Here is a 23611-nt window from a genome sequence, read left to right on the forward strand (position 1 = left end):
GGATGGGAGCAGGCCCTGGGGACAACGGGGAAAAACATGGAATAGCTGGGAATAATGGGGAATAACAGGGAAAAATGGGAAATAACAGGGAATGGGAAAAATGGGGAGCAACAGGGAATTCCAAGGAATTACAGGAAAAATGGGGAATATAACAGGGGACAACGGGGAATAATGGGGAAAAAAACAGGGAATTACAGGGGAAAATGGGAGCAACGGGGAATAACAGGGAATAAGAGGGAGTTACAAGGGAACAACAGGGAACAACAAGAAAAAATGGGAAAAATGGGGAACAACAGGGAATTACAGGGAATATCAAGGAATAACAGGGCATAACAGGGAAAACCAGGAAATTACAGGGAGTAACAGGGCTGGCAGCAGCCAGAGCACAAATGTCCCACACCTGCCTCCCCTCGGACACTCCGAGTGCCCCCAGCCCTCAGCGGGCTCTAGGCTGGCCCTGCAGGGGTTAATCCATGTGCTGCTCTGATCCCAGTCCCACATTTCCTGCACCCACCCCTGCCTGCTGCACCTGTGATGGTCTGAGGAGCTGAGCTTGGCTCTCAGGTCCTTCCCTGTGCTCAGCAGGACCCTGAAACCCCAAACCCAGAGCAAACCCGGCCCCTCAGCGCCCAGGCAGGGATTCCCAACCCCTGGGAGAGCAGCAGAAGCTGTGTGAGCTTGGCCACCCTCTGCCCTTCAGCTGCATGAGAAATGCTCTGCAGCCTCCTTTTCCCATGGGACGTGTTCCTACAAAGCCAAAAAGTCCAAGAGTCCTGGCTTGGGGAATGAGGTAAAGGCTGGGGAATGTCATTGTTAGGATGACAAATATTCTCTAAATCCCCAAAGCTGCCCCCGTGCCTGTGCTGGAGGGCTCAGCCCTGGTGGGTGATGTGGGAGAAGGGTTGATCTCTTTCCTTGCCAAGTTTGTGCCCAGGGTGGTGTCCCTGGAGTCACCAAGATGGGGTTGATCCCATGGGAGGCTCCTCCCAGGGGGGCTGGAGTGGCCCCTGTGGAGCTGATGGTTTCACCCTGCCTTCAATTTACCCCTGGACAAACCCCCAGGGGCTCCATCCTCCCCTGGCCCTGCTCATTCCTGCTCATGGTTTCACCCTGGACAAACCCCCAGGGGCTCCATCCCCCCCTGTTCCTGCTCATTCCTGCTCATGGTTTCACCCTGGACAAATCCCCAGGGGCTCCATCCTCCCCTGGCCCTGCTCATTCCTGCTCTCTGTGTTCCCTGTGCTCTGCTCACTCCTGACCACTGAACCCTCAGCCCATCTCCCCAGTCCCTGAGCTCTGAGGGGAGCAGGGACCTCCTCAGCAGGGTCCAGCCCCTGCACTGCCCAGGGTGGCTCAGCTGCAGCTCCACATCCCTGCCAGGGCCAGAACACCCACCCCTGATCCCTGATGGAGCCAGAACATGGACCCCTGATCTCTGATGGAGCCAGAACATCCACCCCTGATCCCTGATGGAGCCAGAACACCCACCCCTGATCCCTGATGGAGCCAGAACACCCACCCCTGATCCCTGCCTGATCCAGAGCATCCACCCCTGATCCCTGCCTGATCCAGAACATCCACCCCTGATCCCTGCCTGATCCAGACCATCAGCCCTTCATCCCTGCAAGGGCCAGACCATTGAACCTGATTCAGATCCAGACCCAGACCATCAATCCCCATCCCTGAGTGATCCAGACCATTGAACTGACCCAGATCCATATCCAGACCATCAATCCTCCATCCCTGAGTGATCCCCACCACTGACCCCTCATCCCTGCCCCATCCAGACCATCAATCTCCCCATCTCTTGCTGATCCACACCACTGAGCCTGATCCAGATCCATACCCAGACCATCAATCCCCCATCCCTGCCCCATCCAGACCATTGAGTTTGATCCAGTCCAGACCCAGACCATCAATCCCCATCCCTGAGTGATCCAGACCATTGAACTGACCCAGATCCAGACCCACACCATCAATCCCCATCCCTGAGTGATCCAGACCATTGAACTGACCCAGATCCAGACCCACACCATCAATCCCCATCCCTGAGTGATCCAGACCATCAATCCCCATCCCTGAGTGATCCCCACCACTGACCCCCCATCCCTGCCCATCCCTCACCATCCCTGTGGCTGCTCTGGCAAACCCAGACAAATCCCCCCGGCTCCTCCAGCATCTCCTGCTCACAGCCCAGACTTGATTCCAGCTGGGGCAGCAGGAGCTGAAATATCTGTGACCACAGTTGTGCTAAAAGGCCCAGGAGGGTCTGGTCAGCCGGGGCCTTACCTGATTGCTGAGCTGCTGCTGCCCTCTCCTCATGGGCTGCATGGAAGAATTGCTGGCAGGAATGGAGTGGGCAGAACAGACCTGGGTTATCACCTCATCCCTTCCCTCTCCCATCCTTCCAGCTGGAAATGAATCCAGAGGGATCAGCGCTCTCTCTGCAAAGGGGAGTAGAGGGATTTGGGCTTTGGGCTGGGACCTGGCACTCTCAAGTGATGATTTTGGGATCCTGGGGCATCTCCAAGGGTCACTTCCCCGCTCAGGATGGATTTGTTGGGTCAAACAGAAATGAATTTATCCGGAATTTTTCCAGCAAGCTGAGAATGAAATTATTTAGGGCTGGAGGATTTTTTTTTTCTTGGTACAAAGAAAAAAAAAACCTTTTCACCTAAAATAAGTCATAAGTCAAAAACCTTTTCACCTAAAATAAGTGGGGGAGAGGGAAGGAGGGCTGGAAGTGGCGAGCTGCTGCAGATGGAAAAGTGGGAAGGAGAGGGTGCAGCTCCCTCAGGCTGGTTTTGTGCCTGAAGCTGAGTGGGACAAACAAACTGGAGATGTAAAATAAAATTATAAAATGTAAAATGTAAAATATAAAATGTAAAATATAAAATATCCCTCCTTGTCCTGGGGGAACATTTCTGCAAGCTCAGGCACTGAGGAAAAGCCACTGGTGTGGGGACAGCCCTGTCCCCTCAGCACCTCCCCAGCCCCACTCCTCACACAAAATTCCCGATGTGGGGAATGCCTGGAATTGCCAGTGGGAAAGGAAAACATTTCCTGAGCTGCCTGGGAGCAATGCCTGTGCTCCTGAGAGGGCTGGGCAGGAGCATCCCAATGGGAATGAAGTGCAGAAGTAGCCAGGGGTGGAAAATCCTGTGCTCTGCAAGGAGCCTGTGGGTGTGTGTGTGTGTGTGTGCACCTGGAAATTCAGAAGAGGTTTGGCCCTTCCCAAAGTGGATTTTCCATGGGGAAGGGAGCTGTGGTGCTGCTGTGGATGGAAATTGGGATTTCTGGGGCACATTTCCCTGGAATGGCCCCACAAAGGTGCTGGAGATGCTGTGGTCTCACCCTGGCCTCTGCTCTGCTGAGCTTGGCAGGATCTGGGGGGTTCCCCACCTTCTTCCTTTTAATTCCTGGAAGATTTATCAGGAATTCTGCAAAGATTTGGGTTCTGTTCAAGCAGCTCTCAGTAGAAAATTGGGTGGTGATGAGAAAGCTGATTAAAATCCATAAATAACCCCAGAATCACCCCATCCATGGGATGTACAAGTGACAGACACCCAGTGCAGCTTCAGCTGCACCACAGATAATTCCAGAGCTCTCTTTTCCCACGAAACCAAAAAGTCTGGGTGTAATGAGGGAAAGGCTGGGAAAGGACATTGTTACAACGACAAATATTCTCTAAATCCCCCATTTGGAAATGTGATTAGGGGATCTAATCTGCCTGGGCTGGAGCCACTTGAAAATGGATCCTTGCCCAAACTCTGGCTTGAGCTGCTCCCCCAAATCTGAGGGTTAAACTTTAAAAAAACCCACCAGGGTTTGAGCTGCTCCCCAAAATCTGAGGGTTAAACTTTAAAAAAACCCACCAGGAATTGGAGCTGCTCCCCAAAATCTGAGGGTTAAACTTTAAAAAAACCCACCAGGAATTGGAGCTGCTCCCCAAAATCTGAGGGTTAAACTTTAAAAAAACCCACCAGGAATTGGAGCTGCTCCCCAAAATCTGAGGGTTAAACTTTGAAAAATCCACCTGGGATTGAGCTGCTCCCCAAAATCTGAGGGTTAAACTTTAAAAAAATCCCCCAGGAGTTGGGGCCTGATGGGTCACGAGCCAGTGTGGGGCTGGGGAGGGGGAGCTGCAGCTGATCCCCCAAACCTGAGGCTGTTCCTGCCTCCTTGGGATGCAACTGGGGAGGATCTCAGTGGGGAACTGAGGTGTTCCAGGCTCTGCTCTGGAGCGTCCATCCACCTGTCTGTCCGTCTGTCCATCCCTCCTGTCCATCCCCAGCTCTTGGGGGGTTTTTATTTGTGTCCATCTCTCACTTGGATTTGTCCATCTCGTGTGTCCTGAGCTCTCCCCGTTCCTGGGAGCTGGGAAAAGCAGGAATGAGCCTCAGGGATGGTGCTGGGATCTCTGGAGGATCCCCCTGAGCTCTGATTTTGGGTGGTTCCATTTGGGCCTCCCTGCTCCTGTGGGAATTCCCTCTGGGTGCCACAGGAGCACCCAGGGATTGCTGCAAATCCACCCGAGAGGCAGAAGGGAGTGAGAGCCCCAAAGGGATCCCTGCCCAAACTCTGGCTTGAGCTGCTCCCCAAAATCCCAGGGTTAAACTTTAAAATTTCTGGGCATTTTTGGGGAGCTGGGATGGATTCTGAGCAGGTGACAACTGTGAATGAGCCTTGGGAATGGCGCTGGGATCTCTGCAGGATCCTCCTGAGCTCCAGTTTTGGGTGGTTCGGTTTGGGCACTGCCATGTGGGCACCCAGGGGCCTCCCTGCTCACACTGGAGCCTCTCTGGGTGCCACAGGAGCACCCAGGGATTGCTGCAAACCCAGCAGAGAGGATCTGAGGAGGAACTGAGAGCTCCAAAGGCGCTTTTGGGAAGCTGGGATGGTTTTCTGTGCCGGTGACAGCTGTGAATGAGCCTTGGGAATGGTGCTGGAGTCTGTGGAGGATCCTCCTGAGCTCTGGTTTTGGGTGGTTTCATTTGGGCACCCAGGGGCCTCCCTGCTCCTGTGGGAATTCCCTCTGGGTGCCACAGGAGCTGCAAACCCACCAGAGAGGCAGGAGGGGCTGAGAGCTCCGGAGGCGCTTTGGGGAAGCTGGGATGGATTCTGTGCAAGCTTTCAGAGCACCCCAAATATCCCCCAGGACTGGAAAAAACCAGGATGACCCCCCTGGATCCGCGAGGAGCGAGGCAGGGACCTGCTGAAGGCAGCAAAGCCCTTTTCAAAGCCCGACCCGAGCGCTGGGAGTCTCCGAGGTGCGTTTGGTGCCTCCCCCGGGGGTTTCCAGGCGCATCCCGCCGGGAATGTGCTGCCAGGCTTTGTGCTGCTCAAGCCTTGGCATTTTTGGGGCAGCCTGGCTGATCTGAGGGCCGTGAGGGTTTTGTGAGAGCCCCCAGCGCCGTCCCCACCTCCCGAACCTGCCCAAACCTCCCCCAAAGCAGCGCCTGGGACCGAGGAGGAGCACGGGGGAGGCTTTGAGCGTATCCAAGCTACAGCGGATTTGGGCACCCTGTCAAATGTTCTCATTGTCTGACCCTTGTCCAGACGCCAGAAAAACCCTTTGGGAAATTCCCCCTCCGCCCGGCGCAGCGGCTTTAATTACAGCCGAGGAATGCGAGGCCCGGAGCGCGGCTCCTCCCGATCCCTGCGCTTGGCCGAGCGCCGCCGGCGCGGATCCCACAAAGTTTGGGATCTGCGGGGATCCGTGGACATGTCCTTGATGGGACTGGGGGTGATCCCTAGAGACTGGGGGGGGGGGGGGGATCTGTAGGGATTGGGACTGCTCCATAGGGTTTGGGGGCGATCTTTAGGGTTTGGAGGGGATCTGTAGGAATTGGGGCTGTTCCATAGGGTCTGGGGGTGATCTGTAGGGATTGGGGGATGATCCATAGGATTTGGGGGCGATCTTTAGGGTTTGGGGGAGATCTGTAGGGATTGGGGCTGTTCCATAGAGATTGGGGCTGTTCCATAGGGTTTTGGGGTGATCCATAGGGCTTGGGGCTGATCCATAGGGTCTGGGGCTGATCCATAGGGATTGGGGCTGTTCCGTAGGGATTGGGGCTGTTCCACAGGGTTTTGGGGTGATCCATAGGGCTTGGGGCTGTTCTGTAGGGTCTGGGGCTGATCTGTACAGATTGGGGCTGATCTGTAGGGTTTGGGGCTGATCTGTAGGGTTTGGGGCTGTTCCACAGGGTTTGGGGCTGAACTGTAGGGACTGGGTCTGATCCATAGGGCTTAGGGCTGTTCCGTAGGGCTTGGGGCTGTTCCATAGGGTCTGGGGGTGATCTGTAGGGATTGGGGGGGATCTATAGGGTCTGGGGCTGATCTGTAGGGTTTGGGGGCTGTTCCGTAGGGATTGGGGCTGTTCCGTAGGGTCTGGGGGGGATCTGTAGGGTTTGGGGCTGATCCACAGGGCCTGGGGCTGTTCTGTAGGGCTTGGGGCCGTTCTGTAGGATTTGGCGTAGGGTTTGGGGACACGGCGAGGGCAGCAGCGGGGTGAGTGCTGGGTGCCGATGCCTGCGGGACATTCCGGGGGTTCGTGGCTCGCTGGCAGCCGTGCCCCAGCAGCAGCAGCAGCAGGACATGAGTAATCTCCATCCCACCGGGGGGAGGCAGATCAAAGGCACCGGAGGAGATACAAGAGGTTTCTGCTTCACAGACCGGAGCGGCTGCACTTCAATAGCGCCTTTGTTAGCGGCCCTGCCGAGCCAGGGATGGAGAAATACCTGACCCCACTCCCTCCCTCCTTCCCTCCCTCCTCTCCCAGCCCCTCGCAGCGCACCCACCCCATCCCTGTGCCCGCGCAGCCACGGAAAGCTCCCAAAACAGGCTCGGAGCAGCGAGGTGACCCCCCCCGAGCGGCGCCGTGCCCCGGGGGGCTCGGGGAGGAGAGGACGGAGAGGGCGATGGCAGCGCCGTGCCAGCCCCGTGCCCGCTGGCACCGCGCCCTTGCCGTGCCACGCTGCCAAAGGTGAGCTCAGCGCGCTCGGCCGGCGGCTCCGGCCACCCCTGGGGTCCCTGCGGCACGGCCAGGGCACGGTGGCACCGGGATGGACACGTGCTGGGGACAGCAGGGTGTGCCCTGCCAGGTGCCACCTCCGTGGGTGCTGCCAGGGCCGCATCCTGAGGAGCTGCAAAGGAGCAAGCGAGAGATTTGTCACTGTCCGTGATGGGACTGGGGGGGATCTGTAGGGTTTGGGGCTGATCTGTAGGGTTTGGGGGGGATCCATAGGGTTTGGGGCTGTTCCGTAGGGATTGGAGGGGATCTGTAGGAATTGGGGCTGATCTGTAGGGTTTGGGGCTGTTCTGTAGGGTTTGGGGGGGATCTGTAGGGTTTGGGGGAGGATCTGTAGGGTTTGGGGCTGATCTGTAGGGTTTGGGGGTGATCTGTAGGGTTTGGGGGTGATCTGTAGGGATTGGGGGGGATCTGTAGAGTTTGGGGGCTATTCTGTAGGGTTTGGGGGGGGATCCGTAGGGTTTGGGTCTGTTCCATAGGGATTGGAGGGGATCTGTAGGGTTTGGGGCTAATCTGTAGTGATTGGGGCTGATCTGTAGGGTTTGGGGGGGGATCTATAGGGTTTGGGGGAGGATCTGTAGGGTTTGGGGCTGTTCTGTAGGGTTTGGGGGTGATCTGTAGGGATTGGGGCCGTTCTGTATGTTTTGGGGGGGATCTGTAGGGTTTGGGGCTGATCTGTAGGGTTTGGGGGGGGATCTATAGGGTTTGGGGGAGGATCTGTAGGGTTTGGGGCTGTTCTGTAGGGTTTGGGGGTGATCTATAGAGTTTGGGGGAGGATCTGTAGGGTTTGGGGCTGTTCTGTAGGGTTTGGGGGAGGATCTGTAGGGTTTGGGGCTGTTCTGTAGGGTTTGGGGGTGATCTATAGGATTTGGGGGAGGATCTGTAGGGTTTGGGGCTGATCTGTAGGGATTGGGGGGATCTGTAGGGACTGGAGCCATTCCACCCTGCCAAAGGTGAGCTCAGCGCGCTCGGCCGGCGGCTCCGGCCACCCCTGGGGTCCCTGCGGCACGGCCAGGGCACGGTGGCACCGGGATGGACACGTGCTGGGGACAGCAGGGTGTGCCCTGCCAGGTGCCACCTCCGTGGGGAGGCCGTGGGTGCCGCCAGGGCCGTGTGTCTTAAAGAGATGTGAAGGAGAAAGTGACAGATTTGTCACTGTCCGTGGGGGATTGGGGGTGATCTGTAGGGATTGGAGGGGATCTGTAGGGTTTGGGGCTGATCCATAGGGATTGGGGCTGATCTGTAGGGTTTCGGGGGGATCTGTAGGGTTTGGGGCTGTTCTGTAGGGACTGAGGCTGTTCCATAGGGACTGGGGCTGTTCTGTAGGGTTTGGGGCTGATCCACAGGGATTGGGGCTGCTCCATAGGGATTGGGGCTGATCCACAGGGATTGGGGCTGTTCCATAGGGATTGGGGCTGTTCTGTAGGGTTTGGGGCTGTTCTGTAGGGTTTGGGGCTGATCCACAGGGATTGGGGCTGCTCCATAGGGATTGGGGCTGATCCACAGGGATTGGGGCTGTTCCATAGGGATTGGGGCTGTTCTGTAGGGTTTGGGGCTGTTCCATAGGGTTTGGGGCTGTTCCGTAGGGTTTGGGGCTGTTCCAGAGGGACTGGGGCTGTTCCATAGGGTTTGGGGCTATCCCGTAGGGTTTGGGGCTGATCCACAGGGATTTGGGCTGATCCACAGGGATTGGGGCTGTTCTGTAGGGTTTGGGGCTCTTCCATAGGGACTGGGGCTGTCCCGTACGGTTTGGGGCTGATCCACAGGGACTGCCCCAGACACGCAGGGGCAGGGTCCCATCTGGGGGTCCTGCCGTGCCCCCCACACCTGGGAGGTTCCCCCAAAGATCCCCCCAGCCCAGCACCTGCTCCCAAGGATGGAATTTTGGGATGCTCTGGAGCAGCCCCGTGTTTTGGGACACCGGGGGGGTCCTGGAGAGGGGCTGGAGGGTCCCGTGGCCGTGTCACAGGTGGGACACCCCGTGACCCTTCCCCCTCGCCATTCGGGGGGGATAAAAGAGGGAAAACCCTGGGAAAACGCCAGCTCAGAGCTGCCCTGGCCCCAGGAGCTCTTTGTAGGTCACAGCCGTGTTCTCTTATCCGCTGCAAACCGCAGAGAATCCCTCCCTGAGAACCTGAATTTCCCAGTACCTGCATTTCTGAGCCTGGATTTCCCAAGAATTCCGGGAATCTCCCACCCTGAGCTCATCAGCCCCCCCGGATATTAACGAATTAACAGCGGCTAATGAGCGCGGGGTCCTGGCAGGGAGGGAGGGAGCTTTGCCAGGGACACCTGAACACTGCTGGTGCCACCAAGGAGCTTCCCCAAGTGTGCAGAGCTCATCCAGGGACACCTGGGCACTGCTGGTGCCATCCCCAGGTGTGCAGAGCTCATCCAGGGACACCTGAGCACTGCTGGTGCCATCCCCAGGTGTGCAAAGAGCTCATCCAGGGACACCTGGGCACTGCTGGTGACACCAAGGAGCTTCCCCAGGTGTGCAGAGCTCATCCAGGGACACCTGAGCACTGCTGGTGCCATCCCCAGGTGTGCACAGAGCTCATCCAGGGACACCTGGGCACTGCTGGTGCCACCCCAGGTGCACAGAGCTCATCCAGGGACACCTGGGCCCTGCTGGTGCCACCCCAGGTGTGCACAGAGCTCATCCAGGGACACCTGGGCACTGCTGGTGCCACCCCAGGTGTGCACAGAGCTCATCCAGGGACACCTGGGCACTGCTGGTGCCACCCCAGGTGTGCACAGAGCTCATCCAGGGACACCTGGGCACTGCTGGTGCCACCCCAGGTGTGCACAGAGCTCATCCAGGGACACCTGGGCACTGCTGGTGCCATCCCAGGTGCACAGAGCTCATCCAGGGACACCTGGGCACTGCTGGTGCCACCCCAGGAGCTTCCCCGAGGTTTTCCCGAGGTTTTCCCCGCCGTGCCCGGCTCCCGGCCGAGCTGAACGGCGTCACCTTGTCCCGAGCGCCTCTTTTGGTGGCTCCAGAGACGGAAACTCCCCCGAAAAAGGCCCGAGGGGGGGGGGAAAGGAGGGTTGGCAGCCAGACCTTTCTTTGGGCCTTTGTCTGAGCCCACAAAGGCGGCTCTGTTGGGTGAACCTGGCCGAGCATCCGCCCCTGCAGCCAGGTGAGCTCTGGGGGCAGCTCCTGCAGCTCCTGCTCCTGGCCCGGTCCCCTGGTGGCCCGAAAAGTCAGATTTTCACAAGAAAATCTGCAGGATTTTCTTCTGCTGGGCAGGGGGAGGCTGCACTCGGAGGTGAGTGTTTGTCCCTAAAAATGGGATCTCTCTTTGGCCTTAAAAATGGGATTTATCTTTGGCCCTAAAAATGGGATTTTTCTCCCTAAAAATGGGGTTTATCTTTGTCCCCTAAAAACGGGATTTTTCTCCCTAAAAATGGGGTTTATCTTTGTCCCCTAAAAATGGGATTTATCTTTCTCCCTAAAAAAGGGATTTATCTTTGTCCCCTAAAACTGGGATTGATCCCGCGGGCTCCAGCAGCTCCTCCTCCATGGTTTTGGGATGGGAAACCAGCCTGGATTTGGGGTGGAAGGCCAGCCTGGTTTTAGGATGGGAGCCCAGCCTGGTTTTAGGATAGGAGCCCAGCCTGGTTTTAGGATGGGAACCCAGCCTGGTTTTGGGATGGGAGCCCAGCCTGGCTTTGGGATGAGAATTCACCCTAATTTTGTGGGGGGAGCCCAGCCTGGTTTTGTGGCCGGAGCCCGCCGTGGTTTTGGGTTTGTGCTCCCAGCTGCTCACAGGGAGGGAGGGCAGCTTAGCCCAGAGAATCGTTTTTCCCCCCATTCTCCTTTCCCTTTGCCCTCCCCTCTCCCCCAGGCCGCTGCCTCTCCTGCCAAGCCCTCTGCTGTGGTCTATGGCTTTTTATTCCTATGTGATGCTTTCCCGAACTCATGTAGGGCGAAAAGCCATGGGCTACACAGGGGAGGGACTCCACCTTCCAGGCACCTCCTCACCACCTCCCCGAGCCCCTTCCGAGCCGCTGGGATTGACTTGGGGTCAAACAAGGAGTGAAAGGGGGCACTGAAGCCTCGCAGGCCTTTACCAGAGGGGTGGGGACACAAAAGGCACCCGGGGGCAGCGGGGCCGTCCCCATTCAGCGCCGGCCGAGGGAGAGGTTTTTGTTTTTTTGGCATTTTGGAGCTTTTCCAACAGGGTTCAAAGCATCCCCACCTGCATCCCCTGGAATAAAAGCGCCAGGAAGAGGCCAAGGGCATTTCCAAGGGCATTTCCAAGGGCATTTCCAAGGGCATTCCCAGGGTTGTGGGTGCTGCCCGGGTGGGAGAAAAGGGGGTTCAGGGCAATTTGGGCACTCAGCCCAAGCAGAGCTGGGGTTTGTGGCAGGCAGGGGCTGCCCCACAGCTGCCAGGAGGCCGTGGCCTGGCTGGTGTCACGAGGCTGGGGAGGGTGGCCGGGAGCAGGAGAGGAGGAGGAAGGGTTCAGCTCCAGGGCAGGGCTCGGCAAATCGGGATTTGTAAAAGTGCAGAGGCAAAATCTGCTGGTCCAGGGGGTGGGGGAGGAGAGGGGCTGCAGATCCCACCCCAGGGACCCCACTCCATAGGTTCCATCCCACAGACCCCATTTCCACAGGTCCCATCGCACAGACCCCATTCCTGTAGGTCCTGTCCCACAGAGGCCACCCCACAGACCCCATTCACACAATCCCCACCCCACAGACCCCACCCCATACACCCCATTCCCGCAAATCCCATCCCATTCCTGCAGATCCCACCCCACAGACTGCATTGCACAGATCCCACCCCACAGATCCCATTCCTGCAGATCCCATCCCACAGATCCCATTCTACAGATCCCATTCTACAGATCCCATTCCTGCAGATCCCATTCCTGCAGATCCCACCCCACAGATCCCACCCCACAGATCCCATTCCTGCAGATCCCACCCCACAGATCCCATTCCACAGATCCCATTCCCGCAGATCCCACCCCACAGATCCCATTCCTGCAGATCCCATCACACAGACCCCATTGCACAGATCCCACCCCACAGACCCCATCCTATACACCCCATTCCCACAAATCCCATCCCATTCCTGCAGATCCCATCACACAGACCCCATTTACCCAGACCCCACTCCACAGATCCCATTCCTGCAGATCCCACTGCCATGGACCCCATTTGCACAAACCCCACCCCACAAACCCCATCCCACAGACCCCATTCTCGCTGATCCCATCCCACAGAGACCCCATTTATCCAAGCCCCATTCACACAATCCCCACCCCACAGACCCCACCCCATTCCTGCAGCCCCCGCCAGCCCTGTGGGGTTTCCCCCCCCTTGCTGAGCAGGAAACGAGCAGTTTCTCCCTCCTTTAGTTTCTCTTTTCTCACTTCCTGAGCTTTGACTCATTTGGGTGTCAGGCTTTCAAGTTTATTTCACCAGCCTGGAATGCATCTTTAAAAATAATAGTCCTTGGAGGGAGAAAAAAATTTAAAAAAAGGGAAAAAAAGCTGAGGTTCAGCTGTAATCCCATGACTCAAGGAGGTGTGGAAGGAAGAAAATCATGAAATCCCACGAGTTCCAACAATGAGAGCAGGAGAGCCGGCACATAAATCATCAAAACCAAACACCATCCGTCAAAATGAAAGGAATTAAGCCAATCTCGCCGGGCTGTTTTAATTATTTTTTAATGAGGATTTGCTCATTCAGAAAATTCACCCGTGACAATGCCTGCCCCGAGCCATTCAGGGGGACACGCTTGGCTTGGCCCCTCTGTCCCCACCCCTCCAGGGCTGCTCCAAATTGGGAATGGGATCCTGGAATGAGGGGGACAAGGTGGGGACAGCGGGGCCAACCAACCAAAACCACCCCGGGTTTGGTAATTTGGCTTTGCTGCACCCCAAAATGTTGTGGTGGGGAAGAAAATCCTCTCTGGATTGTCCCTGCTGTCTCCTTGGGGATCCCTGGAAGGAAAATCCTCTCTGGATTGTCCCTGGAATGATTTGGTGGGAAGGGACCTTGAAGCTCATCCCAGGTTCCTCCAAGCCCTGTCCAACCCCACTTTGACACTTCCAGGGATGGGATAACCCCAAATCTCACGCTTGGCTTGGCCCCTCTACCCTCCTAAGTGTTGCTCCAAACGGGAATGGGATCCTGGAATGAGGGTCCCAAGGAGAGGAGAGCGGGGCCAACCAACCAAAACCACCCTGGGTTTGGTAATTTTGCTTTGCTGCACCCCGAAATGTTGTGGTGGGGAGGAAAATCCTCTCTGGATGGTCCCTGGAATGATTTGGTGGGAAGGAACCTTGAAGCTCACCCCAGGTTCCTCCAAGCCCTGTCCAGCCCCACCTTGGACACTTCCAGGGATGGGGTAACCCCAAATTTCCCATTATATTTTGGGGTCTGCTGTAGGTGAAGCAGCTCCAAGCAGGAATGTGCAGGCACAGAGGCAGCAGTTCCCAAATTCATCCCAAATTTTGGAATGTGCAGGCACAGAGGCGGCAGCTCCTAAATTTTGGCTCAGGAATGTGCAGGCACGAGGTACCAGCTCCCAAATTCAGCCCAAATTTTGGAATTTGCAGGCTCAGGGGCAGCAGCTCCCAAATTCATCCTGAATTTTAGAATGTGCAGGCACAGAGGCAGGAACTCCCAAATTCAGCCCAAATTTTGGAATTTGCAGGCTCAGGGCACCAGCTCCCAGATTCTGGCTCAGGAATGTGCAGGCACAGAGGCGGCAGCTCCCAAATTCCACCGAAATTTTGGCTCAGAAACGTGCAGGCACCGAGCACCAGCTCCTAAATTCATTCCAAATTTTGGAACGTGCAGGCTCAGCGGAACCAGCTCCCAAATTTTGGCTGAGGAATTTGCAGGCGCGGGAGCACCAGCTCCCAAATTGATCCCAAATTTTGCAATTTGCAGCTCCCAAATTGCCTCTGGGATTGGGCCTGGCAGCGCAGGGAAGCAGCAGCACCTCCCTGCTGGGTCACCCAGCCCCGCTGCTCCCGGTGCCAGGGGATAATCTGGGTGCCAATTATGAATATTTTAATTACAGCCTGATGATAATGAGCAGAAAAGCGGAGTTTTTCGATCAAAGCTGAGCCCTGTGGGACACTCAGCCCCTCTGGGAGGGTTGGTGCTCACATGGGATTTTCCAGGGGGGGAAATGATGCTCAGGAGGAGCCTGGGGTGGTTTGGAGCTCAATCCTGGCTCAGGATGATCGGGAGAAGAGCCAGGAAATTAAAATCCACGTTAAATCCCAAATATCCTCGACCCAAACCACGCCTGGCTTTGATCCATGCCTGGGTGTGAGGAGTTGGTGTTGGATATTTTCCCTCAGAGGGTTCAGTTCCTGGAGCGCTGATCCCACCCCAAATTGGGAAAAGCTTGGGGAAGTTTTGCGCTGATAATTCACCAGCAGGACAATAAATAATAATAAAAAAAAGAGGCAAAAAAGACAAATCTTGGAATTATTTATCCAGCTCTGCCGGATATTTTATTTTAAAAAAATAAAAAGTTTTTTTTTTTTTTGGGTGGGGAATTTGGGCTGCACCGGTTGTGCCACCTTCCTCCTCCTCCTCCTCCTCCTCCTCCTCCCGGCTGCCTGGGAATGGATTATTTAGGAACTGGTGAGGCCACCGGTGCTGAGTCAGCCCCGAGCTAATGAACACCCCGGCTGCCCATTTGAAATTTATTGCACCTATTAATTACAACCATTAGCTGCAGCCGGTGAAATTTTTATAATGAGGACCCTGGCGACTTTGCCTCGCCAGCAGCAAATTAACCGTGTGGGGGGAAGAATCAATGGCATCAGCAGACTTTACAGAAGCGATGTTTTAATTAGCGATTCTCTGCAAACATGCCAGGCAACATCTTCTCCCTTCATTATCTCCCCTTAAAGGGATGGCGCTGCTTTTCAGGTCGGTTTTTATCCCCTCCTCTGGCTCCTCTGTTGTTGGGTTGTTAATGCTCGGCTGCTCATTAGAGAAGCGGCTTTGAAGTTGGGGTTTGGCTCAGGATTGGTTGTAAGCAGCGAAAAGTCTGAGTTTTTTGTATTTTTTTGGTATTTTTTTTTATTATTATTTTTTTTGGGGGGGGAAAAATAAAAAGCCAGGCTAGGAAATAATGGGTTTGAAAAGTTGGCTGGAAAAGTGTTAAATTGGGTGGATTTTGGGGCTGGGAGGAAGAGGATGAGGAGTGTGGGAAAGGGGTTGTGTCCACACAGGGAGGATGTCACAACAGAGGAGGGAGGCAGGAGCTGAACTTTGGATGCTTAAAAATCAAAGGAACAAAAAAACCACCCCAGGCAAAACTCTGTGGATGGAGCATCCCCATCACCCAGAAACGCCCAGGGTTCAGCAGGGAAGGCCCAGCTGTGACCCTTCCACGGGGGATCTTAAAAACCAGGCTGGTGATCCCAAAACCATCAGTCCCTCCTCAAATCCTTGGCTTTACCAATTCAATACCCAATTGAATAAATTTGGTATATTCAATCAATTCAGCTTCGATTGAAAAACTGGATGTAGCAGTTATGGCGAAAGGCAAATGAAATTATTATTTTTTAAAATTATTTTTCCCTCCGTTTCATCACAAATTATTTAATTTCATTCTGCTCCCTGCCAAAAAAACACAGCTCAGATTTCCATTGCAAATAATCTTTCCTAAGGAAAGAGCCCAGCAGCAAAAGGCAGCTCTGAAATCCAGGGCTTCGAATGCAAAACTTGCTGGTTTTTCCCAACAGATTCCCTAAAAAGTGAATTTTTTAAAGATGGTGTCTCCCAGAAATAGGAAAGCTGAGGGAGAAAAACCTCTGAAGTCCAGGGGTTCCAATGCAAAACTTGCTGGTTTTTCCAACGGATCCCCTAAAAAGTGAATTTTTTAAAGAGAGTGTCTCCCAGAAATAGGAAAGCTGAGGGAGAAAAACCTCTGAAATCCAGGGGTTCCAATGCAAAACTTGCTGGTTTTTCCAACGGATCCCCTAAAAAGTGAATTTTTTAAAGAGAGTGTCTCCCAGAAATAGGAAAGCTGAGGGAGAAGAAGCAGCTGGAATGAAAGGTACGGGTGCCTGAGCATCCCACAGGGGCTGGCGGCCGCTGGTGTCACCTGGGAGCGTCACCTGAGCCCAGCCACCCCTGCTGCCCTTCCCTCCCGGTGCCAGGAGCTTCCTGAGGCCCGGCAAACCCAGAAAAAACGGGAATCGCTGTGTTGAGGGGCAGACTCGCTCCAGCTGCCTCAGAAAGACATTTTTCCGGGCTCGGGGAAAAGTGACATTATGAAAGTGAGCGTGCTGATTGCAGACAGCTCCCAATTCATCACCGTGACAGTGACAAACACGGCCCGGGGTGATGCAGTTGGCTAAAAGAGAATTCTCCGGCTTTACATTTTTAATGCTCCGCTCATTTTCTCCCAGTTTTATCCCCAGGATCTTCTGCCTTGAATGGAAAGGGCAGCGCGGGGCTGGCGAGCCTGCAAATCAGCCCGGGCTCCTGTCAGCACTCCCCAAACCAGCTCGTTTCATTTCTTTTTTTTTTCATTATTGCTGCTCCTCCACCATCCCTTTTTCCACCTTTTCAAGGGGAACAGCCTCAGCTGGGCTGCTCCATTCTCCGGGGCTCATTCATCATTGTCCCCAGCCTGAATGGGAGGCACAGGGTCAGCCTGAAAAGCTCCCAACCCCTCTGAACATCTCAAAAGGTCCCTGGTGGGGTCCCAGCCGGACCCCCCAGGCTCTCGGGGGGGTTTTGTGTCGGTAAAAGGAGGCGGAGGGGGGACACGGGGACGTGGGGTGGCACAGGGCGCCCCCGGGGACCTGCCTGGGAGGTCTGGGGTTTCTCTGGGGATTATGGGCAGCGTGGTTTAATTTCATTATTGAACAGCCCCGCAGCCAGGAGAGGATGGGCCAGAGCCGGGTGGGCAGGGCTGGAGCGGCCCCGCACTGTCCCTGTCGCTGTCCCCGTCCCCTCCTGTTCCCCCTCCTGTTCCCCTCTGTCCCCCCGGGCCCCTCGGCCCAAAATTTTTTGCCCCCTGGCAACAAATAAGGACGGGGGGAGAGGAAGATTCTTCCTTGCAGATGCTTTGCAAAAGTACCATGGGCTTCCTGGCCCTTTTTCTCAGAAAAATGCTCAGATAAATGATATATATATCTATAAATTAGATATAAAATTTATATCTAGATATAAACGTATACATAAATTTTTATCTAGATATAAACGTATACATAATTTTTTATATATAATATATATTATATAATATATATTTTTAATATATATTATAAATCTATTATATACATATACATTTTATTTACATATTTATTTATATATTTCTCTGGGGATTATGGGCAGCGTGGTTTAATTTCATTATTGAACAGCCCCACAGCCAGGAGAGGATGGGCCAGAGCCGGGTGGTATTACATATAAATAAAATATATAGAATATCTAAGTATATATTTTACATATATATTAATATATACTTATATTTATATATTATATATATACTTATGTTTATACATACTTATATTTATATATACTTGTATTTTTATATAAAAATATATATTTATATTTACATATATAAATTTATCTGAGAAAAGAATTTTCCTCTTCATTATATTTATTTATTTATTTATTTATTTATTTTTATATATATACATATACATAGATATACAGACATATTTATATACATACATAGATATATAAATATATATTTATAAAGAGATAGAAATATATATATAAATAAATGAATATAAATAAATAAATAAACAAGCATATATATATATAAAATTTATCTGAGACAATAAATGTAAATTTCCTCTTTATCAGAACGAGCTCTTTTCTCTCTGTGCCGCTCCCGAGCACACAAAGGGACATTTCCGAGCGGGGCTCTCAGAGCCGCTGCCCTCCCGGTGCTCCGGGAGCTCCAGCGGTGCCCGGCTTGAATTTGGGATCCTCACGCAGGTTCCCAGATGGCCGCGGCCGCAGGGGGGAATTCAAGGCGATTTTTGGGGCTTTGTGCTGCAGCTGCACCCGCGGAAAGGGGCACGAGGGGAGGGCGGGGATGTGGCACCGCTGTCACCGCTGTCACCGCCGGGGCTCCCTCCGCCTGCTCCGCTTGCTCCGCTTGCTCCCGGCTGGGAATTCCGGCTGATCCAAACCCCGCCGGGGCTGTGGGGTGGGGAAAGGGGGTCCCCGGAGCCTGGGGAGGTGACAGCGCCCCAAATCCTGTCACCTCTTTGGGTTCTGTGCCAATCCTGAGTCCAGACCCCCCTAGGCATCAGCGCTGCCTCTTTTGGGGTAAAATCATCAGGAAACGGCCCAGGAGGGTGTCCAGGATGCTCCAAACCCCGCCGGGGCTGTGGGGTGGGGAAATGGGGGTCCCCAGAGCCTGGGGAGGTGACAAGGCCCCAAATCCTGCGTGTTACCCTCGCTCCTCATGCACTTTGTGCCGATCCTGAGTCCAAACCATCCTTAACACCAGCACTGCCTCTTTTGGGGTAAAATCATCAGGAAACGGCCCAGGAGGGTATTCAGAATCCTGCCACCCTGCCAGGGCTGTAGGGTGGGGAAATGGGGGTCGCCAGAGCCTGGGGAGGTGACAAAGCCCCAAATCCTGCGTGCTGCCCTCGCTCCTCATGCACTTTGTGCTGATCCGGAGTCCAAACCCCCTTAACACCAGCGCTGCCTCTTTTGGGGTAAAATCATCGGGAAACGGCCCAGGAAGGTGTCCAGGGATGCTGCCAGCCCTGGCAGTGCCCAAGGCCGAGTTGGACAGGGCTTGGAGCACCCCGGGATGGTGACAAAGGTGTCCCTGCCCACAGCAGGGGTGGCACTGGATGGGCTTTAAGGTCCCTCCCAACCCAGCCCAGTCTGGGATTCTGTGATTTGGTGAAAAGCTGAGGATTCAAGCAGGGAGAGAAGGAAGCTTTGCCTTCAGACAGCGTTTCTGCCAGGATTTGTTACTTATTTAAACCCCCCCCCCAGCCTTGCATTTGCATAATTACATTTTGCAGCTGTTGGGCCGTGGCCTGGGCTGGGCTTTGGGGCAGTTTTTAACAAAAAAACGGCAAAAAAAACGGACACAAAGAGGGGAAGGGAAGGGAAGGGAAGGGAAGGGAAGGGAAGGGAAGGGAAGGGAAGGGAAGGGAAGGGAAGGGAAGGGAAGGGAAGGGAAGGGAAGGGGTGAAAAAAGGGTGGGGAAAAGGGAAGGAGAAGAGAAAAAAAGGGGAAAAGGTGATAAAAGGGGAAAAGCGGAAAAGAAAAGAGGAAGGAAGTGGCGGAAGTGGCGGAAGTGGCGGAAGTGGCGGAAGTGGCGGAAGGAAGGAAGGAAGTGGCGGAAGGAAGGAAGGAAGGAAGGAAGGAAGGAAGGAAGGAAGGAAGGAAGGAAGGAAGGCAGGAAGGCAGGAAGGCAGTTGGGTGGGTGTCCCAGTCCAAGGTGATGCCCCAGGTTTGGGATTTTGGGGCCGTGCACCCCCAGCTGCTGCCCTGCCTCCTCTCCCTGTTCCCCTCCAGGTCTCCAGCTCCCGGTGATGCCCCAGTTCACCTTCGCCTGCTTCTGCGGCCTCCACGGCTTCTGCAAGATGAAGAGGAAGAAGGAGGAGGCCGGCGGGGGGCAGGAGACAGCCGTGTGAGGGGCGGCCCTGCCCGGGACCCTCCTGCTCCCCTGGGTACAGTCCCGGTTCCATTTATCCCATAGATTCCCCATTTATCCCACAGATTCTTTCATCCCACAGATTCTCCCATTTATCCCCCATATTCTCCCATTCATCCCACATATTCTCCATTTATCCCACAGATTCTCCATTTGTTCTGCAGATTATCCCATTTATCCCACAGATTCTCACTTTCGTCCCACAGATTCCCCATTTATTCCACAGATTCTCCACAGATCCCACAGATCCTCCTTTTTGGTGGGAAGGGACCTTAAAGCTCATCCTTTAAATCCCTCATATTTTCCCATTCATCCCCCAGATTCCCCATTCACCCCACAGATTCCCCATTTATCCCACAGATTCCCCATTTATCCTGTAGATTCTCCCATTTATCCCCCAGTTTTGCCATTTATCCACAGATTCCTCATTTATCCCCCATATTCTCTCATTTATCCCACAGATTCCCCATTTATCCCACAGATTCTCCATTTATCTCCCATTCACCCCACAGATTCCCCATTTATCCCACAGATTCTCCATTTATCTCCCATTCACCCCACAGATTTCCCATTTATCCCACACATTTTCCATTTATCCTCCATATTCCCCATTTACCCCACAGATTCTCCGTCCACCCCCCAGATTTTCCATTCACCCCATAGATTCTCCATTTATCCCCCATATTCTCCCATTTATCCCTCATATTCTCCCATTTATCCCTCATATTTCCCCATTTATCACCCAGATTCTCTCACTGTTTCCTCTCCCCAGAGCAGAGCTGGATCCTGCCCTGTCCTTGCCGGGGATGTCACCGAGGTGCCACCGCCACCCTGCCGGGACTACAAATTCCTACAAATCCCAGTGCCACGGATTCCTGGTGTTCATGGAAGGAGCCTCCACTCCGAGGGAAGGCAGAAAAATGAATTTTTTCCCAGCAGCAATAATCCTTTTTTAACCCCAACTCAGCAAGGAAAGGATCCAGCTTCCCTCTGAGCTGCCCTCCTCATGTTCCCACTGGGAATTTGGGAATTTGGGCAATTCCTGCATCCTGGTGGCAGCCAAGAGATAAAAAACCCCCAAAACCCACGAAAAACCAAAAAAAAACATCCCAAAACCAAAATCCCCTTTTTTAATATTTTTCTCTCCTGGTCAAAGCTGTCCCTCCTCCCTTCCACAGGGAGGATTTTCTTCCAGGTATTCCCAGTCTTCCTATAGGCCAAAATAATTGGTGGCTGCCCAAAAAATTGGTGTTTTTCCGAATGTTATGCCAAGGACAAAGCTCCAGGTGTGCCCAGGACATCTCCAGTTGCTTTGGGAAATGCCGATTTTGTCCTGTTCCTATTTTTGCACATCAGCAGAGCCCGTTCCACCTTTCATCCCCAGCACAGCCCTTGGTGAGGACATTTGGGCCAAAAAAACCCCAAAATCCAAGGAAGTCGGTGGAACTCCAAGGGCATTTCCTGAATGTAACTTTATTTTATTGCACAAGGATTTGTGGTGGCCACACGAGGGATGTGTTGAAGGATTTAAACAAGTTGGGATTAATCCCTGCTCTGAAAATGAGCAGGGGTGTAAAGATAAGGGTGGAATTCCGGCCTTGTTTTATTCCAGGATAAATCCACAGGGACACTGAGATATGTAGAAAAATATTAATTATAGAGAAACCAGCTTGGACTGACTCCCATGCCTCAGATTTCTCCTGTTTCTCCAGGTTTTTCCTATGCAAAAACACACAAAAAAACCAGCAAGAACAAAGCCAGCTCAGCAGCAGGTCCTGACTCAACAAAGCCCAGATTAAACCTTAGGCTTTGCCTCGGGGTTTTGCTCCACCCCACCGATTTTCCTGATTCCAGCCTGGATCGATCCCTGGCGAGGAGGGGAAGGCTCAGAACCCTCCTTGCAGCCTCTCCTGACACGGATCAAAGCATTAAATCTCTTTTTATTGTCCTTTTCTTTTATCCCTGCTGCCCGGATTTCTTTGGGAAGGGACTCCCAGGATGTCCCTGGGGAATCTCCCAGCCAAGGAGCCATAGGAATCTGTACTGTACATTTATTTTTTGGGGGTATTTATTTTAATTTTTTATTATTTTATTATTTTTTATTTTATTTATGGGGAGAAAAATAGATATGGCATTTGTAAATAAGCACAGGCATCTTCCACGCACAGAGCAGAGCGCTTCCTATAGGAATTCCTATGCTAGAAGAATAAAGAAACACATTAATTAAAAAATAAATCAATTAATAACTGATTTTAAAAATAAATAAAATATTTATGGTAATTTTTGGAGTGTGGATTTTATGGTCTTTTGGAGCTGAGGGGTTTTGCTCCCTCTTTTTCTTGGCTGGTTCTTCAAAACCAACGCCAAAATTCACCTTTCAAAAAAGGCCTGAAATGCAAATTCCAGATGTTTGGGAGTGGGACTGATGTGGGGAAGGGCACAGGGGTTGGTAAAGCACAAACCAACCCCACAACAATTCCTGAGATGTCAGGAAAGCTCCCAGCCAAACCTTTGGAAATCAGATGGGAAAAAAATCCCAACAGCTTAATTTGAATAATTAATTATTGGGCTCCATCTTAATGAGCATCACTGGCTGGGATTTATCGTTTTCCTGGAGGATTTTCTGCCGTGATCCATCCTGTCCTGGGCTGCTCCCCCTTCCCAGGAGGATTTGGGGAATGTTCCTGTTCTATTGGGGAGGGATCCAGGAGAATCAGCGAGGGATCCAGGAATTTCAAGGAGGGACCCAAGAACATCAGGAAATGATCCAGGAATATTGGGGAGGGATCCAGGGACATTAAGAAAGGATCCAGGGGCATCAGGGAGGAACCAGGAATAGCAGGGAGGGATCCAGGAGAATCAAGGAGGGATCCAGGAACATTGGGGGTGGATCCAGGAGAATAGAGAGGGGTCCAGGAATAGTAGGGAGAGATCGAGGAACATCAGGGAGGGATCCAGGAGAATCAGGGAGGGATCCAGGAACTGCAGGGAGGGATCCAGGAGGGGTCCAGGAGCACCAGGGAGGGATCCAGAGACATCAGAGGGGGATCCCCATTTTTGGGATGGTTTTTGGGGTGCTGTTTGGGATGGTTTTGGGAGGGTTTTGGGGTGGTTTTTGCAATGGTTTTGGGAGGATTTTGGGGTGGTGGTTGAGAATCAGGAAAGGATCCACCACTATCCATTTAACCCACTTGGAGATTCTGGTTCATTCCAAAGTATTGGAAGTTTTCTGCATGGACAAAGGTTAAAAGCAGAGTTCCCCTGGGGGTCAGGACTTCTCAGGACAGGCAGAGAAATATTTATTATATTAATACATATTTATTTATTTATTTTTCTATAATTATTTTGCATATTATATATTATATATAATATCATTATTAATATAGAATACATGATTATATATAATTATTGTATATAATATATAATATATATTACATATAAAAACATATATAATGTATAATTATATATATTATGTATAATTATATCTATTATATATAATAGATATAATTATATATATTATATATATTATATATACACTCTATATGTTTTAGATAGTATATATATTATGTACTATATATTGTATATTATTGTATATTATATATTATAATAATTATTTTATTAATAATTAAATTATTAGAAATAAATAAATAGAATAGAATAGAATAGAATAGAATAGAATAGAATAGAATAGATTTATTATACAAACAATACCTAAAGCCCTGGGTTCCAGCAGGCTGAGAACGCCCCCAGCTCTCCGCACGTCCCGGGCCCCTCTCCGTGCGCGGCCCCTTTAAACCCGCGCAGCCCACCGCGGGCGGGGGGGGGGATTTGTCCTCCGCGCTGCTGCAGGGCGCAGCTGGCGCGGTCTCTCCACCCCTCCGCCCCTCTGCGGGTGGTACAGCCCACACGTGGAGCTGTGGGCAGGGGGCGTGGCCAGCGCGGTG

The 23611-nt window shown here is 52.8% G+C and overlaps 1 protein-coding gene across 1 annotated transcript in view; it reads left to right on the plus strand.

Annotated features, from left to right (window-relative positions):
- BLACAT1 (BLACAT1 overlapping LEMD1 locus) overlaps positions 1–21947 on the plus strand; it is a 32604-nt gene extending 10657 nt beyond the window's left edge. Inside the window, exons 2-3 of the mRNA XM_054517309.1 lie at positions 19529–19683; positions 20440–21947. Coding sequence (XP_054373284.1) covers positions 19546–19647 — 102 coding nt within the window. The 5' untranslated portion in view covers positions 19529–19545 and the 3' untranslated portion in view covers positions 19648–19683; positions 20440–21947. The remainder of the gene's footprint in view (positions 1–19528; positions 19684–20439) is intronic.
- Positions 21948–23611: the final 1664 nt, after the last annotated feature.

The sequence above is a fragment of the Molothrus ater genome, chromosome 25 (genome assembly GCF_012460135.2).
Source record: "Molothrus ater isolate BHLD 08-10-18 breed brown headed cowbird chromosome 25, BPBGC_Mater_1.1, whole genome shotgun sequence".
NCBI classification, from domain to species: domain Eukaryota; kingdom Metazoa; phylum Chordata; class Aves; order Passeriformes; family Icteridae; genus Molothrus; species Molothrus ater.